This window comes from Corapipo altera, unplaced genomic scaffold (genome assembly GCF_003945725.1).
Source record: "Corapipo altera isolate COAL_440 unplaced genomic scaffold, ASM394572v1 60747, whole genome shotgun sequence".
In the NCBI taxonomy this organism is placed as follows: Eukaryota; Metazoa; Chordata; class Aves; order Passeriformes; family Pipridae; genus Corapipo; species Corapipo altera.
The window spans coordinates 43,821-61,069 of NW_020885057.1; the positions used below are offsets into that span (position 1 = coordinate 43,821).

At 44.5% G+C, this 17,249-nt stretch overlaps 1 protein-coding gene across 1 annotated transcript in view; it reads left to right on the plus strand.

Moving 5' to 3' along the window:
- Positions 1–800: 800 nt before the first annotated feature.
- Positions 801–17,249, plus strand: part of LOC113959722 (transitional endoplasmic reticulum ATPase-like) — a 44,762-nt gene continuing 28,313 nt past the window's right edge. The window contains exons 1-10 of the mRNA XM_027668940.1: positions 801–870; positions 4,128–4,239; positions 6,105–6,277; positions 8,984–9,126; positions 10,657–10,787; positions 12,503–12,634; positions 13,094–13,196; positions 15,311–15,444; positions 15,692–15,827; positions 16,832–16,944. Of these exons, the coding sequence (XP_027524741.1) occupies positions 854–870; positions 4,128–4,239; positions 6,105–6,277; positions 8,984–9,126; positions 10,657–10,787; positions 12,503–12,634; positions 13,094–13,196; positions 15,311–15,444; positions 15,692–15,827; positions 16,832–16,944 (1,194 nt within the window). The 5' untranslated portion in view covers positions 801–853. The remainder of the gene's footprint in view (positions 871–4,127; positions 4,240–6,104; positions 6,278–8,983; positions 9,127–10,656; positions 10,788–12,502; positions 12,635–13,093; positions 13,197–15,310; positions 15,445–15,691; positions 15,828–16,831; positions 16,945–17,249) is intronic.

Sequence of the window (17,249 nt, forward strand, 5' to 3'; positions counted from 1 at the left end):
GGTGGGGCAGTCCAGTCCTGCCTAAAAAAATCAATCAGGGAAAAGAAAAATCTGCCAAAAAAGAAACAAATCCAGAAAAGGAGTCCTGCAGGTACCTTTGGGTGGAGAGGAAGGGCCGGGTCCCTCCCCCACACCCTTTTACTCGGGGGGAAATTAAGCCTCTGGAGCATGTCCCCCCAAAGCCTCGCCGAGGCTGCCAAGAGACCGCCTCCGACGGGGCCAAACCCGCCTCGCTGCTCGCGCCCACTCGCGCGGTCCCGTCAGCTGAGCCCAGGCCTGCTCAGCGCACTCCAGCTGCTCTCCAAGCACCCGCCTCCCGCCCCTCCTGCTTGGCTGCAACCCTACTCGCGCATTTCCCTTTGCTCGGGCACTAGCCAATCTCGAGGCGAGGATATCTCAGACGACTTTCGTGGTGGGACTTTCCGCCTGGATTTTCGCGTTGGTGGATTTTTGCCATTGGCTGCTCGACCCGTCTTGCCCTGTAGAACAGCCACGGCAAGGAAGGAGCTGCGATTGGCTGACGGGTGTTGCGTTTGGCTCGTGATGATTGGGAAGGGAAAAGAGAGGGGCGGGACAGAGGAGGGAGAGCGTGCGATCTTTTTTTTCCTCGTCCCCTAGCTTCCGCCGCTCCGATTGGCTGAGATGCTGGCCGGACGAAATTTCCGATTGGTCAGCGCACGCTGTTGTTAGGCAGGTGAGGCAGCGCGAGGTGGAGTCTTCCGACGAGTCGGTTCTGAGGTTCAGTCAGTGTGAAGCGCCTTGACGTACCACCGCCGCGAGTCTGTCTGAGATCTGTTGTCGACCATCCTGAGGAGCTGTCGCCGACCGCCTCGCCTCTTTTCCTCTAAGCGCCATGGCCTCAGGATCCGAGTAAGTGTGGGCCGTCCGGCGGCAGGCCGCGGCATAGGCCTGGCTGGCGTTGGGCCTGGCTCGGCCTAGATCTCCTTACCTCGCCTCCGCGCGGCGCTGCCCAGGCTGGACCCGACGTCGGGCCCGATCCTCCCCCGATCCTGCTGTGTCATTCAGGTTCTGAGGAGGTAGGGGTGGGGCCGGGAGGGGGATGGGCCGCTCTTCGCGTTCGCCCAGCCAGGCTCTTGTCCGCAGTGGGGCCCTGGGCGCCGCCGCCGCCTCCCTCCGCTTGCCGGGCCTCCGCGGGAAGTGTCGAGTAATGGGGGGCGAGGCCTGGCCGGGGCCGTCTCGCCTGGGCTAGGCCTCAGCCAGGAAGGGCTTTGTCTTCCAGGCCCTAGAGTGCCGGGGCAAGTGGCGGAGCGGCTGGCGAGGGGGGGAGAGGCATGTCCCGGTCTCCTCCCCGCAGGTCCGCAGCGGCCGGGTCGGGGCTGGAAGAGGGTTGGTATTAGAAGATGAAGATATGTTATACCGGGCTGGCCCCTGTGGCAGCTGAGGCAATCAGCTATATTTTTGTCTCCAGTGCCTTGCCTCAGTCTGTTTTCAGTTCCAGGCTGAGGGTCATATTTTGTGCTCCTCAAAAATCAATCGAGTAATACTGGCCTCTCAGCTCCCAGGCCACATGTGCAAGTCACTTCATAGTCCCTTGAGAGGAGTAAAAATAATTTCCAAATCCAGGAAAACTTCAAGTGACTTGTTAGCTTTGCCAGAGGCTCTTTCAGTCCCTTTAGTGTCTGTGGTTTATCTTTTCCTTTTCTTTTGCAACTTCTGCAATTTAGACCCACTTGGTCTTACTAAGTCAGTTCCAGCAAGGTGTGCCAAGAATTTAGTGTGCAGTAGAGCTTGTGGTGGAAGTGATGGTCTCAAAGACGTATTTTGAGTCTGAGTGAGGTGAACAGTGTTTTTTAAAAAGAAATTTATACTTTTGCAAAGTTGTTCTCACCACATAGGAATTCACAAAAGTTACTCTGCAACTGGAAAAGTTACTTCTTAGTTACAGTTTTTGGGTCAATGCTGTTGGCAGCCATCTTGTTGAACTGAGCTTTAGCAGAGTATAGCATTGCAAGATCTAATAGAGTGTTTCTGAAGAGATTCTTGGTTTTGTGTGTATACCTGTCTAAAACAGTATTTGAGAACTTGGCATCTTGAGCATGGGTATGAACTCACTGCTTGGTTGTCATGTGTTCCAGTAAGTGGCTGCAGTCATCAGATATTTCACTCATTTACTTTGAGGGATTTTTTTTTTTAATACTTACCCAGAGAAAGTAGCTCAGACTGTAATAGGGATGTTCAGGGTGGTAAAAAAACACTGACAGGTTTTATCTAGGAAGTGAGTTCATGAGGGTATTGATAAAAAGGTACACCAGCATACAGAAGGCATGACTGTTTTCACTTCTGTTACTAAAACTGGAATAATTTTGAGTTGGTGACTTTTCATTGTTTATTTAACATAGACTTGCAGGAACAAGTCAGTTCCCTACTTTATGTGGAGCTTTGAAGGTTGATAGTCATTTTCAGGAGAATCAGTAATCATTTTCTGATCTCGCTCTTCATACCATCTACCACAATGCATAGCCTCTGGGCATTATCACATGCTGAACAAGGAGAGCTCTGACACAGAAAAGTGATGAAGTGATGTAATTGTAGAATCACAGAATGGTTTGGGTTGGAAGGGACCTTGATCATCCCGTTCCAACCTCCCTGACATGGGCAGGGACACCTTCCACTAGACCAGGTTGCTCCAAGCCCCATCCAGCCTGATCTTTAACACTTCCAGGGCAGGAGGTGGGAACAAGATGATCTTTGAGGTCCCTTCCAACCCAAACCATTCTATGAACCCCCAGGAGAGATGCAATGATAGCAAATGGTCATAGTAATATTCTAAATTGCTATTGGAAGATGGGTAGTGCTTGTCTGTTCAAGTCCTTACTTTTGTCTGTAGGAGAAATAACATCACTCTCCTGTGTAGCTGTCATAATTTCTTAACACCTTTGTTTCTTTGTCTGCAGAACTGTTAGGTCAGATAATGAATTATCTGTCACATATCTTATGGTATAGTAGGCTAGAGCTGTAGTGACTCCTATGAAGGTATTATGGAAAGGCGCTTATATCCTAAAAAAAAAGGAAACCCCATTTTTCATGAGCAGTTGAATATTTCTACTGGCTTGGTACGTTTCACTAATAGGCTGTGACAGGCTAAACTCTTACAACTCTTCCTGTCAGGGGAGCTGCAGCATTGTCCTTTAATTCCCCTATTTATCTGGAATTTGACACCAAATGGACTTGAACTTTTGTTTCCATCGTAGTGGTTACATGTGATTTCAGACGAGCCTGACAAATTCTTTTAGGCAAAACATCTTAGAGTCAGCAGCATCTCACTGACCACTTCTTTTTATAGATTGCTTCATAGCTATTTCCATCTGATTAGTAAAGTAGTTATATTTAGTGACAGAAAGCATTCTGCTTTGAACTCCTGAAACTGGTGCCTAGGAATAATATTATCTTTTCTCTTACTGTTGTGGTTTAAGCCCAGCTGGAGATGAAGTACCACGCAGCCACTCGCTCAACCCCACCCCTCTCTCCCCACCACCCCCTCCAACCCGGTGGAATGGGGAGGAGAATCATAAATAAGAACAGTTTAATAATTGAAAATAAAGTAAAATACAGTAATTATGGTAAATGCTAATAATAATTATAATAAAAAGGGAAAAACAAGTGATGCACAATGCAATTGCTCACCACCTGCTGACTGATGCCAGACCCCCCTTCCCAAACCTAGATTGGCTCCCCCTTCTTGGTAACTCCCCCCAGTTTATATACTGGGCATGGCTTTATATGGTGTGGAATATCCCTTTGGTCAGTTCGGGTCACCTGTCCTGCCTATGCTCCCTCCCAGTTTCTTCTGCGTACCTCTTCACTTGCAGAGCATGAGACAAGAAAAAAAGTCCTTGACTTAGGATAAACATGACTTAGCAAAAAACCAAAATATCAGTGTGTTATCAACACTATTCTCATACTGAATCCAAAACACAGCACTGTAACAGCTACTGAGAAGAAATTAACTTTATCCTACCTGAAACCAGGACATTTACAAACAAGTATAGTTTCTAAATGACAAGACAACAAAGAAACCTGTAGAAAATGGAGAACAAAACGGGTGGTGGGGGTGAAAGGGGGGAGTAATATCACTTGGACTCATTAACTTCTGTTTTCTTTGCTAGTTCTAAAGCAGATGACTTATCGACTGCTATTCTGAAGCAGAAGAACAGGCCCAATCGGTTAATTGTTGACGAAGCCATCAATGAAGACAACAGTGTTGTGTCACTGTCCCAGGTGTGTCACCTATAAAAGCAAAGCATTTAATCTGGTAATTTGCAATCTATTGCTGTCTATAACCTTTCGAGCCTGCGCAGTGGAATTTTTAGGTGAGACACAGTGTACGCTGAACTGAGCCCACCCTTTAATCCTAAGGTTCATCTGCCGGGGCCGAGCGAGCTTGGACGGTGGCAGCGAGGTCCTCAGGATGTAGGTTTGTTTAGAGTGACCTTCTCCTAGATGGATGGCCTTACAGGGCTGACGAGCTCCATCTGCCCGGAGGAGTTCCCTGACTGGGAATCGAACTAGACTAGTGGTTAGGATGCGACGCTCTCACCACCGCGGCCCGGGTTCGAAGGGTAATGACCTTTCCCAAATCTTCGTTCATGAAGACTGGCCATGATGATGATGTCTATTAACTTGAAATGTAACTTTGCAACATGAATCTAAGTATTTGTGTCAGAAGCTGCAGCAGTTACAAGTGAGAGGGGTGGGCTAAATAAATAATTGTATATAATAATTATTAATGAATGATAAAGTACATTTTGACTCTAACTTTTAGGATTCAGTTGAGCTCATGCCCTTAGTCTGGCTTTAGGATTAGCTCTTGACTACTGTAGTGGAAACCTCTGTCTTTGTAGATCTAGTATATTGCTTCCAAGATGAAATTCTCCAAAGTCAAGTAACTTTCCTTCAAATACTTGAATTCATAGAATCATTAAGGTTGAAAAAGACCTCCAAGATCATCAAGTCCAACCTTTGATCAAACCACCACCATGTCAACTAAACCATAGCACTAAGTGCCAGGTCCAGGGATGGTGACTCCACCACTTCCCTGGGCAGTCTGTTCCAATGCTTAACAAACCTTTCTGTGAAGAAATTCTTCCTGATGTCCAACCTGAGCCTCCCCTGGTGCATCTTGAGGCCATTTCCTCTTGTCCTGTCACTAGTTGCCTGGGAGAAGAGACCAACCCCCACCCCACTACAACCTCCTTTCAGGTAGTTGTAGAGAGCAATAACGTCTCCCCTGAGCCTTCTCTTCTCCAGGCTAAACAACCTCAGCTCCCTCAGCCACTCATATGACTTGCTCTCTAGACCTTTCACTAGCTCCGTTGCCTTTCTCTGGACACGCTTCAGCACCTCAATGTCCTTCTTGTGAGGGGCCCAAAACTGGACGTAATACTTGAGGTGTGGCCTCACCAGTGCTGAGTACAGGGGAACGATCACTGTTCTGGTCCTGCTGGCCACACTTTCTGATACAGGCCAGGATGCCATTGGCCTTCTTGGCCACCTGGGCACACTGCTGGCTCATGTTTAGCTGCTGTTGACAGCACCCCCAGGTCCTTTTCCACTGGGCGGCTTTCCAGCCACTCTTCCCCAAACCTGTGGCATTGCATGGGGTTGTTGTGACCCAAGGGCAGAACCTGGCACTTGGCCTTATTGAACCTCATATAATTGGCCTTGGCCCATCAATTCAGCCTCTCCAGATCCCTCTGCAGAACCTTCCTACCCTGGACCTGATCCCTTGGTTGTCCTGCATGTGCTGCATGACCACACTCAAGATGATCTGTTCCATAACCTTCCCTGGCATCGAGGTCAGGCTGACAGGCCTGTAGTTCCCCAGATCCTGCTTCTGACACTTCTTGCAGATGAGCATCCCATTGGCTAACCTCCAGTTCTTTGGGACCTCCTCGGTTAACCAGGATTTCTGATAAATGATGGAGCACGGCTTGGTGAGCTCTTCTGCTGGCTCCATTAGTACCCTTGGGTGGAGCCCATCTGACCCCATAGACTTGTGAGGGTCTAAGTGGCTCAGCAGATCACTAACTACTTCCTCCAATTGTTTTGTCAAAAACTTGTTCTAATGCTGTTATTCTTTACAGGCAAAAATGGATGAATTGCAGCTGTTCAGAGGAGACACTGTCCTGCTAAAAGGGAAGAAGAGGAGAGAAGCAGTCTGCATTGTTCTGTCAGATGATACCTGCTCGGATGAGAAGATTCGCATGAATAGGGTTGTTCGCAATAACTTGAGAGTGCGCCTGGGTGATGTGATCAGGTGAGGACTAGTTTGCTAACTGTTGCGTATCCCTGGGTTGCCTAAATAATTTGTGCACTGGCTTTGAATTGATTTGGTCTGTAGCAGAGACAGGGTCTGCAGGAAGTATTCTTGCATCTTCCAGAGGAGATCACAGAAATGTTTTCAAATGTGTGTCTTACATCAGGGATCTCAGTTTATTTTTGCATGTGTTTCTGGCTGTATGCATATTCAGATTAATACTAAAAAATTATGCTAAAGATTCTCGAATTCTCTTCAGGACCTTCATAAGCCCGAATCCTGTCGTTAAATTAAATAGCTCAATTTACCCCACTGTTGTCATAGTATTCTTCCCAAATTTACATTGTCAGATGAATTCACAATTTTTTTCCCATCTAAATTTTTAGTGTCAGCAAAGTTAACTGTGAAAAGTAGTAAGCAACATTGTAATTGATCTTATAGTATGGTTAGCTCAAGCACTGAGCTGCCCTATAACAAACAGAAGTTAAAACTTGAAGCAGTCAAATAGCAAGATTAAAAATCCCTGAAGGTTGTTTATATTCCAATTTTTGTTATAAAATCATTTTAAAATTAGGAATGCTTTAAGTGTTGCAGGAATTTTGTACAGCACTTGCAGAAAGTAGTGGGAAAGCATTGAAGTATACATTTTGGCTTACAGGAGGCAGGTTCCATTCTATGATGGGAGTGGAGAGAAAAAATGTGTCAGCATTTCTCAAACATTAAAATGCTAATTTGCAGGCTTAAATATGTGAGAGCTGACAGCTCTTTCTCCTGAGCATTTTTCTAATCTGGAATATTGTGCATGTTCTGGGAAAATTGGAGCCTGGTTTCTGATAGTGGACTTCCTGGAGTGATATCTGGAATAGTCTTTAAATACAAAATTTGTTTCATATGAACTGTAGAGGAGAGGAACAAGTCTGTTCCACCCATCTCTCTACCACTAGAAAATGCAAGTTTTAAACATGACTGCTTTGAGCTACTCTGTGGACTTAAAATAAAGGTGAATCCTTACTTTAACCCTATATAAGGTTACTGTTGGAGTAATTTCTAGTGTGATGGTTCAGCCTGTGCTATCCCCTTCTCTGCTGGGACTGGGTGGTAGTGGTTCTCAGCCTTCCAGATGTGTTACTGATTGTCTTGGCTTCATTGTTTTCCTTCTGTGGGGCAGTCTGTCTTTACCTTTCTGCTATATCCTCACTGTAAAACCTGTGGTTAAAGAATCTCTTAATAGTCTCTAACAAACTAGCACATGAAAAGTTGCATGCTCAGCTGCAGTTCCATGTAGGCTTTTTTTAGTTGGCAAAGCCAGTTTGAGCTTTTTGCCTCTGCCACAGCTTGATACTCTGAAGTGTCACTACAGTAGACTGTTGACCTACACTATAAAATAATAGCTGAGATATTTATTTAAAAGGGGGAAGGGGCCTTCAGACTTTAACCTAAATGTCAGTCTCCACAAAGGGGGATTGACAGACACCTGGCTATCCCTGGTTGGTACTGAGAACCTTTGCTCAGAATCAGGTTTATCAGCAACAGGAGCTCTATTCTCTGTACTAAATTATGAGGAAGAGAGGAAGGAACAAAGATTTATTCCCAGCTCCCTTTCCCTTACAGTTAGTTCAGCAGTAGCTCATAGAATCATAGAATGGTTTGGATTGGAGGGGGCCTCAAAGATCATCTAATTTTAACCTCCCTGCCATAGGCAGGGACACCTTCCACTAGATCAGGCTGCTCAGAGTCCCATCAATTTCTCTGGGCAACCTGTGCCAGTGTCTCACCACTCTCATAGTAAAGAATTTTTTCCTATTATCCAATCTAAATCAGTATTCTTTCAGTTTGAAGCCATTCTTCTTTGTCCTGTCACTGCATGCCCTTGTAAAAAGTCCTTCCAGCCTTTCCTGTAGGTTCCCTTCAGGTACTGGAAGGTGCTATAAGGTCTACTTGGAGCCCTCTCTTCTCCAGGCTGAACAACCCCAACTCTCTCGGCCTGTTTTCATAGGAGAGGTGTTTCAGCCCTCTGAGCATCTTTGTGGCCTCCTCTGGGCTTGCTCCAACAGGTCCATGACCTCCTTATCTTGGGGCCCCCAGAGCTGACTGCAGCACTCCAGGTGGGGTCTCACAAGAGCAGAGCAGAGGGGCAGAATCCCCTTCCTTGACCTGCTGGCTACATTGCTTTGGATGCAGCCCAGGACACAGTTGGCTTTCTGGACTGCAAGAGCACATTGCCAGCTCACGTCAAGCTTCTTGTCCACCAACACCCCCAAGTCCTTCACAGGGCTGCTCTCAATCCATTCTCTGCCCAGCCTGTACTTGTGCTTGGGATTGCCCTGACTCAGGTGCAGGAGCATGTGTTGAAACAAAAGTGAGCTCATGACTCTCACAGGTCTTTAGGCTGCATTAGTAACTTATGAATGTATCTTGGGAATGGCAAAGGGGGGCTACAGAAGAGCAGGGGGTAGTATGAATCCCCCTCAGCAGTTTTGGATAGGGCTGAGAGGAGTGAATGAAAGCATGTGTTGTGAAGACTAGCTCTCTAATGGACATGATTTTTGCCTTGTCATCATTCTTACGCATGTGGAAAGTCCCACCAGGGCTTTGGATGGTCCTTTTTTGCATATGTACTGGCCTGGGAAGGGACATCACTGCCTTTTCCAGACTTGGGTATAAGTCCAGTATGATGTGGTTAACTGGAGTTTTCTTCTGTTGCAGCATCCAGCCTTGCCCAGATGTGAAATACGGCAAACGTATCCATGTGCTGCCAATTGATGACACAGTAGAAGGGATCACAGGGAATCTGTTTGAGGTCTATCTCAAGCCATACTTCCTGGAAGCTTACAGACCCATCAGAAAAGGTAATAATAGCACCTGTTATTGAAGTCCTGATGGCAGCAAGTGTGAGCTAGTCCTGATACTGAATAAAAAGAATTTCTGGAAGCTTGCACAGATGTCCATGGAGCATTAGACTGACAACTGTAGAGTGCGATTTTGTTGTTGCTGATTTAATTTTTTTCTAAACTTCAGAAGAAAGAGTGATATTTGTTGCTGGCTGGCAGAGCAGCTTGGTAGTTCTCTGTCATGGTTTAATCCCAGCCAGCAACTAAGTACCATGCAGCTGCTTGCTCACACATCCTCCCCCCTTCCCTGTGGGGAAGAGGATCGGAAAAAAAAGTAAAACTCATGGGCTGAGATAAGAACAGTTTAATAATTGAAACAAAATATAATATTAATAATAATAATAATTGGAGAGAGAGAGAGGGAGGAATAAAACTCAAGAGAAACAAGTGATGCACGATAAAATTGCTCACTGCCCACTGACCAATGCCCAGCCTGTCCCCAAGCAGCAATATGTGGCTCCTGGCCAACTCCCCCCAGTTTATATACTGGGCATGATGTTCTATGGTGTGGAATATCCCTGTGGCCAGTTCGGGTCAGCTGTCCCAGCTGTGCTCCCTCCCAGCTTCTTGTGCAGCTCCTCACTGGCAGAACATGAGACACTGAAAAGCCCCAGGGTTAGCACTATTCAGCAACAACCAAAACATCAGTGTGTTATCAGCATTATTCTCATACTGAATCCAAAACACAGCACTGTACCAGCTACTGAAAAGAAATTAATTCTATCCCAGATGAAACCAGGATATTCTCTTGTGTTTTTTTTACTATGTGGGATGGGAGAACATCAGAAAAGGCTCAGGTAGAATTCAGTTTAATGAGATTTTTCTCCTGAGTTGCTACTACTTGATGGGATTGGGGAGTTGCCCACATATTAATCAGTTGGTTGGATATACTAGCCAGCACCCTGATAAATGCACTTTTTCAAAGTAATTTAATTAATTACTGAGAAAGTGCATAAAAAACAAATATACTTTTAGAGTTGTGCTAGTAGCACTTCTCCTGGAACAAATAGGTCCTAATACAATATATACACAAGTTGAATTTATCCATCTTCTGTAGCCCAGTTTAGCCAGGAGTCATAGTGCAGTATCGTATATTCTGCTTCTGGAGACAATCAGTTATAACTAGTAACAACTAGTTATAATAACTTCAAAATGAATTTCGATTAAGTCAAGTCTTTTTGCCTTTTTTAGAAATGTTAAATTGAAATTGAAAGGAAAAGAAACATGATTCCTTGCCTTTGTGTTTTGTATTGAAGCAGAGTATTATTTTTCTATTGTTTGCTGATTTTGTTTGCTGTTTGTTTCTGGATGAAATTTGATGGTGCTCGGGTGGTCACAGTACATGCAGCTCTTGAATTTAAAATGCAGGGCAGTGTTAAAAATGCCGGCAGCGTATACCTGCATAACCCACTTCCTTGTCCTCTGGGGCTGCTGGTAGTACAAGGGTTGACATTTTGCAGCAGGCTCCTGAAATGTGGGATTTTACAGGTGACATCTTCTTGGTGCGTGGAGGGATGCGTGCAGTGGAGTTCAAAGTGGTGGAGACAGATCCAAGCCCATACTGCATAGTGGCTCCAGACACAGTGATCCATTGTGAAGGAGAACCCATCAAACGAGAGGTGAGCAGAACCCTGCTATGCAGTTCTACTGAATCCCCTCTGTCCAAAATCTGTTTCGGTGACAGTCCTTAAGAGCAGCAGTGTTATCAGTTCCTGTTTTGGCATTTCGTGTATTGAATGTAATGATTAAAACCTCTGGTTTCAGGAGGTGAGCTGCTGCTGAAGGTAGTCTGAGAAATGTGCTTCCAGTGTCCTTCCTCAGATGCTGAGACAGCACCAGTGCATAGGTTTGCTGATGAGATGCCATACTTTGGCAGTAGCTGGTTTTGCATATATGCTTCCATATATCTCATGCTGGACTTTAGATTCATCTTTTAATTCCAAAGTTCCCTTGATCCATAGCAGGGAGGGCTACAATGTTGCTAAATTTCATGCCATGTGAAAAGAAAGCAATTGGTACTTTTTCAGTGAGAAATTTGAAATCTCTAAATGGTTGATTTTAATTTTTTTTTTTTTCTTTTCTCCTCCCAGTCACTTAAGGTGTCTAAGCCTTGAGTGTCCCAAGCTTGAGGCAACCTGAGTGGATTGTCTGTCAGGTCTTGGCCACCTTACTGTTACAGAGTAGGAAATCTCAGAGAAATGGGCTAAGGTGGTTGTATGCTTCATAAAGTAAGTGCCTTTTTACTGGCTGCAGATCAGGATGAGTCCTAGTTTGTAGTTAGCTCTGCCTTTTGAAAAATTCACCTCTATTTGACACTTGAGGCCGTGTCTGAGCACTAGATGAGTCCAGTTTGGGCTCTTCAGGACACAACAGAGACAGATAGGAGCAAGTTCAGCTAAGGCCACCAAAAATGATGTGGAGCTAGAGGTCAGAATGAATGAGGAACAGCTGGGAGGGGGTTGATGCAGCACGGAGAAGGGAAGGCAAAGGGTCAGGCTTACTGGCAACTGCCTGATGGGAAGGGGTGGATAATCAGGCTCTCCCAAGAGCTGCACCCAGGGACAGGACTAGAGGCAATGACACAAGGCAGATCAAGGAAAATTCCCAATAGAAAAAGGCTTCTCCAAGCCCTGGAGAAAGGCACGGAGAGGGCAGGAATCTCCAAACCTGGAGACCTTAAGCACTTGATAGGGCCAGACCCTGAGCAACCTGCTTGAAGTAGTAGTTCCAGCTTGTGGGGCTTGGACTGAGCCCCTCTGAGATTCCAGACTGTGTTATTTTATTATTTTAGCATGGCCTAATGTTACAGATAACTAAGACCAGTAGAAATTTGGACAGCCAAATGAATGGATGCTATAGAGTTATACTGAAAGATTTGGTTATGGGTGGACTTATCTGCACATCTTGATCTCAACATTTTCTGTTAATTTGAGTCAATCCCAAAAGAAAACACTATGTCAGAGAACTGTATGGTAGCTAGGGTATGTCAGGTAGTTAGAAATGCCATGTACAGTTTAAGGAATAAGTATATTTTATACTGGACTTCATTGTCTTATTATCTTTGTTAGCCACATCAGAGGGTCACACAACTTGTTTTGCTCTAGAGTCTGTAGGGGCCCTGGCAAGAGGGTGGGCTTCAGTGACGCATTTCCCTTTGCATGTCTGGGAAGAGAGAGCTAAGAAACAATTGTAGAAGACACCAGGAAAACTTGAAAGTGAGAATCTCAAGACATCAAAGAAATGGCAATGAGTAAAAACCTGGGTTCTGTACACCAGGAGGGATTGTTGAGCTGTTTTTTCCACTCAGATGTTTAATGTATTTCCTTCTGGGTAGGATGAAGAGGAGTCACTGAATGAAGTGGGCTATGATGACATTGGTGGTTGCCGGAAGCAGCTGGCTCAAATCAAAGAGATGGTGGAACTTCCTCTCCGACACCCTGCTCTCTTCAAGGCCATAGGGGTGAAGGTATGTCCCTGTCTGCACCAGGTGGATTAGTGGGCTTGCCCTTGAGGATGACTTGATGTCAGAGGTTCATGAGGTATTAGGAGGGGAATAAGTAATTTGTTTTTTTTAGGGAGAGTTTTTTTGTTTGCTTGTATGGGGGTTTTGGGGTTTTTTTTGTTTGTTTTTTTTAAATGCTGATATTAGGAAAGTATTTCCTTACATGCTTTGAAAACAGATTAAAGTACTGACAACTTGCAAAGCAGAGGGATGCTTTGAATCAGTGCTGTCAGTTACTGGCAAGGTTTTTGTTTGTCATGCAAAGTAGTAAGCATGTTGATAGCAATGCTGGAATGGCAGCTGTTGCAGAAGCTTGTATCACAATTTTGGACTGGCTTTATCAAATGCTTGCAGATTCACTGTGGAGCTATTTAGACATTCTGATACTAGCTCACCACCTAAGTCCCTTGCCTATGTCCTCAGCCTCCACGTGGGATCCTGCTGTATGGTCCTCCTGGCACTGGTAAAACACTTATTGCCCGAGCGGTGGCCAACGAAACAGGGGCTTTCTTCTTCCTGATCAACGGTAAGTTTTGTGGCTACTTTGGCCCCCAATCTGCTATGTACTTATTCACCCATCTTATGGTAAGGAATGGTATTAATAGGGCTTGTAAAGCCATGTTGTCTCCCTGACATCCTTCCTTACCTCTTTGAAGTGTGCCTCTGGGGACACTTGGAGGCCATTTGTGTGGAAGTGTCTGTAGTGTCACTTCCCATAAGCTTGATTGTTTTGTAGCAGGCTCCTTTAAAAGACAGCTTTGCAATACAGGGACCTGGAGTCTGTGTGGTTGAGTGTTCATTTATGTTGATGAGGGTAGAACTGGGAGTGGCAAGATTATTCTATGTATATGGGTGCAGGACGCTTGTTTCTGTTGCTGCTAACATGTTCCATTCAGAAAAGAAGCTGATCTGCTGTGGATTTGGTTTTCCCTCAAGTAAAGCACAAGACCTGTTCTGTTTCACATAGCAGTTCCACCCAAATAATGTCCTGAAAGCTATGAGTACCTTGGGACTTAGCTACAAGTAACAGAACCTCCTATTGATCACTCTTCACCTGTAGTAGTTGAGGTGGATACTGATTTATGTCCTGTAAGGATCAGACTTTGAATTTTCCTCACTGCTTTTCTGTCCCATTTTACAGTCAGTGCTGGAATAACTGAACATTTGTACTTGAGTGCTGCTTTTCTTCTCTGATTTCAATCACTTAGACCCATGAAGGTGAAAGCAAAGAAGTATATAGCACAGTATAGCAGTGAGCAGTAGTAGGGAAGTGACTTGCTTTGTATCTCAAGATATCAGATGTAAATGGACCATTTTTAACCATATGCCGTCCTTGTCATACTTTCTAAGTGTATGGAAGGTGTTACTGCATGATAACGAGCTGGACATTTCTTTAGACACTTGCATTTCTATTGCATAATAAAAATAACATTGTCAGAGTTAGTGATGCATTCTCTGTCTACTGGTCTCAAGCATGGAGCTGCAGGCAGTGTTGTAGATGGAGCTGGTATGAATTGGTGAGTTACCTTTAATGAAACACTCTTAGTACTCGCCCGCACCAGTGGCTCTGCAACTGGCCTGCTTCAGTTGTCTGGCAGCCTTGCGCTTCTAAGGATCAGGTTTCTTTTTCTTGGATCTCTTAGAAGCATACTTTCTCTTCATTACCACTCCCTTCGGCACGATGGAAAATCTGTAAAAACAGAATAAATCTGTGAGCCTGCAGTAGTGTTCAGCAATTGTAGGAGATCTCAGAGGAATGCTGTCCTTCCTTCTGGGATTAATGTGCTTACACATTTTTATTATTTATCCTTTGAGAGGAGATGGGGTTTGGGGGGTTGTTTTTTTGGTAGTGGCTTGTTGTTGTTTTTGGTTAGTTGGTGTGCAAGTCAACACAGGCAGGCAGTCAGGACAACCAGAAACCCATGGCTAAAACATAAAGAGTAAATTTATTTCCATTACCTCGCTAACTGGGGGATCCCTGAAGCAACACCTGGGCGGAGGTGCACAAGCAGAGACGCAGGCACTGTTAAACTTGGTCCATGACAGAGGATCACTGGCTGCTGTTCATACAGGCTTATCAAGGGTTATTCCCAGCTGCAAGGTCACTTGAGCACTCACCAGTGTTTTGCTTTTTAACCCATTCCTCCCAACAGTTGGTTTTTTTTTTTGGAACTCATTTATAGGATCTTATAGAGGTAATTGTATACCTGTGTAATGCATGCTAAAGATAGCTGCAGTAGTTTACAGCTTTTCCTTTCCCTACCCTGATAATTCATCACCATATAATTTGATTGCTTCCCTTGCAAGCTAGGGCTGGCATTAACTCTGTGTGGTGGCACATTACAGAGAAGCTCAGCAAGTGTGAAATAGGGTAAGGAAAGAGGCAGCTAAACGTAGCTCATTGACTAGTGTTGCATTCTGTTAGAGTAAACTGAAAACACCAAAATGGTGATAGAAAGTAATTCTGCATGCTGGTCTTGCCTGTTCAGATGCAAATTTAATGAACTTGGTTGATAGTATTTGCTTTGGCTTGAAATATACCTACTCACGTGTGAACCTTGTACTAAAAAAAAAATTGAGCTGCATGCTTTGGGGCTAGTTGCCTCTCTTCTGGGTGCCACAGTGCCATTATTTTTTCAGGTCCTGAGATCATGAGCAAGCTGGCTGGTGAGTCTGAGAGCAATCTGAGGAAAGCCTTTGAAGAAGCAGAGAAGAATGCTCCTGCCATCATCTTCATTGATGAACTGGATGCCATTGCTCCTAAGAGAGAGAAGGTAAAGAAAACCTTTAGAAGGTAAAGGAGTACATCCGTTTTGGTAGCAGCTGGCATGAATCTCTGCATTTGACTACAGGGTAAAGCAGTATTTAACTTAATGCTTGAAAGCAGGTGGATATCAGAAGAATCTGATATAGTTCACAATGTTTCTTAACAGCTCACATCTGTTGTATCTGTCTGCTCTGGTGCAGTACTAGCTCCTGTGCTGTGTTTTAGAGCTTTTGGTCTAATTACTTTCTTCACAGACACATGGAGAGGTGGAACGTCGCATTGTGTCTCAGCTGTTGACTCTTATGGATGGACTGAAACAGAGAGCACATGTGATTGTTATGGCAGCCACCAACAGACCCAACAGCATTGACCCAGCACTCAGGCGATTTGGTAACCACAATTGCCATCTCTTTTTCTGTGTATCAGATACTTTGTTATGGACTGTGCTTCAAAGACCTTGGAGAGATTGAGTAGAAATTAATATTAAACATCTTGTGTTATATAAACCATTGACTTCTCTCCAACTACTTGCTTGAAATTAATTTCTAGATTTCAGCCTTTGATATAATCTTTTGTGCTTTATTAGATTAGAACTTGTAGAAATAATGAAATACTTAAAGAGTAGCACACTTTTTCACTTCATCAATTACGTGAGGTTATTTCAGGACTAAATGCTTAAGGGGTTGTTCGTGCCTCAGGTTGCAGAAGGCTCTGAATTGTCCCATTTCTTTTTTATTGATGAGAAGTCTGGGAGTTTCCAAGATTCAGGTTTTTGAAACTTTGCAATGTGAATGAATGTCTGTCATATGACCAGTTGGTAAAGTCAAATTTGCAGGAAAAATTACCTCTTAAATATGTAATGAGGTGTTTGAACGCACAGTTATAGCTAGAGGAAAGCGATAGTTATACATGCCCTAGTTAATATTACAGTAATACATGGGTTTCCTGCCTCCCCAGATATTGGGGCAGTTCATACTTTTCACCACTTGGGTACTGCTGTGAAAGTTCTGAAAAATTAAATCTCTCAGTATTTGTGGACTCCTGTGCTGAGGACACAAAGGTAGGAATAAACAAAAATGTCTCATGGTCTGTTGGTTAGGGAAAGCATATTTTCCTATAAATGAGACTCAGAAATCCTTTGTATTTATGTAATCCTGAACTCTAGTTAATACAGTAGTCTCACTTTCCCTAAATGGCTATAAGCCTTTCTGCCTTCTCTGATCTGACTCTGCTACTGTGCTGATAGATGCTGCAGAGAAACCCGAAGCTCTGGCATTTTCTGAAATTGTATGTATTTGTGGCTCATCATCATGTTCCTGTGTCAGAGGAAGGCAGCAACTGCAGCTCCTTTAGATCGCAGAATCAGCAGCTCAACATGTGTTTGTACTCCCCAGGTCGTTTTGACAGAGAGGTAGATATTGGTATCCCAGATGCCACTGGGCGCCTGGAGATCCTGCAGATCCACACAAAAAATATGAAACTGGCTGATGATGTGGATCTGGAACAGGTGAGTAGCATGCTATTAGGAGAGTTTGTCTCTGCTTGTTTAGGACAGTGTGAAACTGAGCAAATATGTGATCTCTTGGTCACTGGTAAGCTAGTTAGAAGGAAGCCCAAAGTCCTCACTCGCTATTAAAGTGCCACTGTTGTCCTGTGTCTGTTTGCTGTGGCTTTCTCTTTAAAAATAAAGCAAGCCTGAAACAGCGCTCAGAGAGCTGGGTGAACATTGTGGTGATACTGGATGGATGTAATCTCTGTCCTGAATGAAGAACTGCAGACCTCAGGCTTATCTTTTTGTATGCTATCTATTCC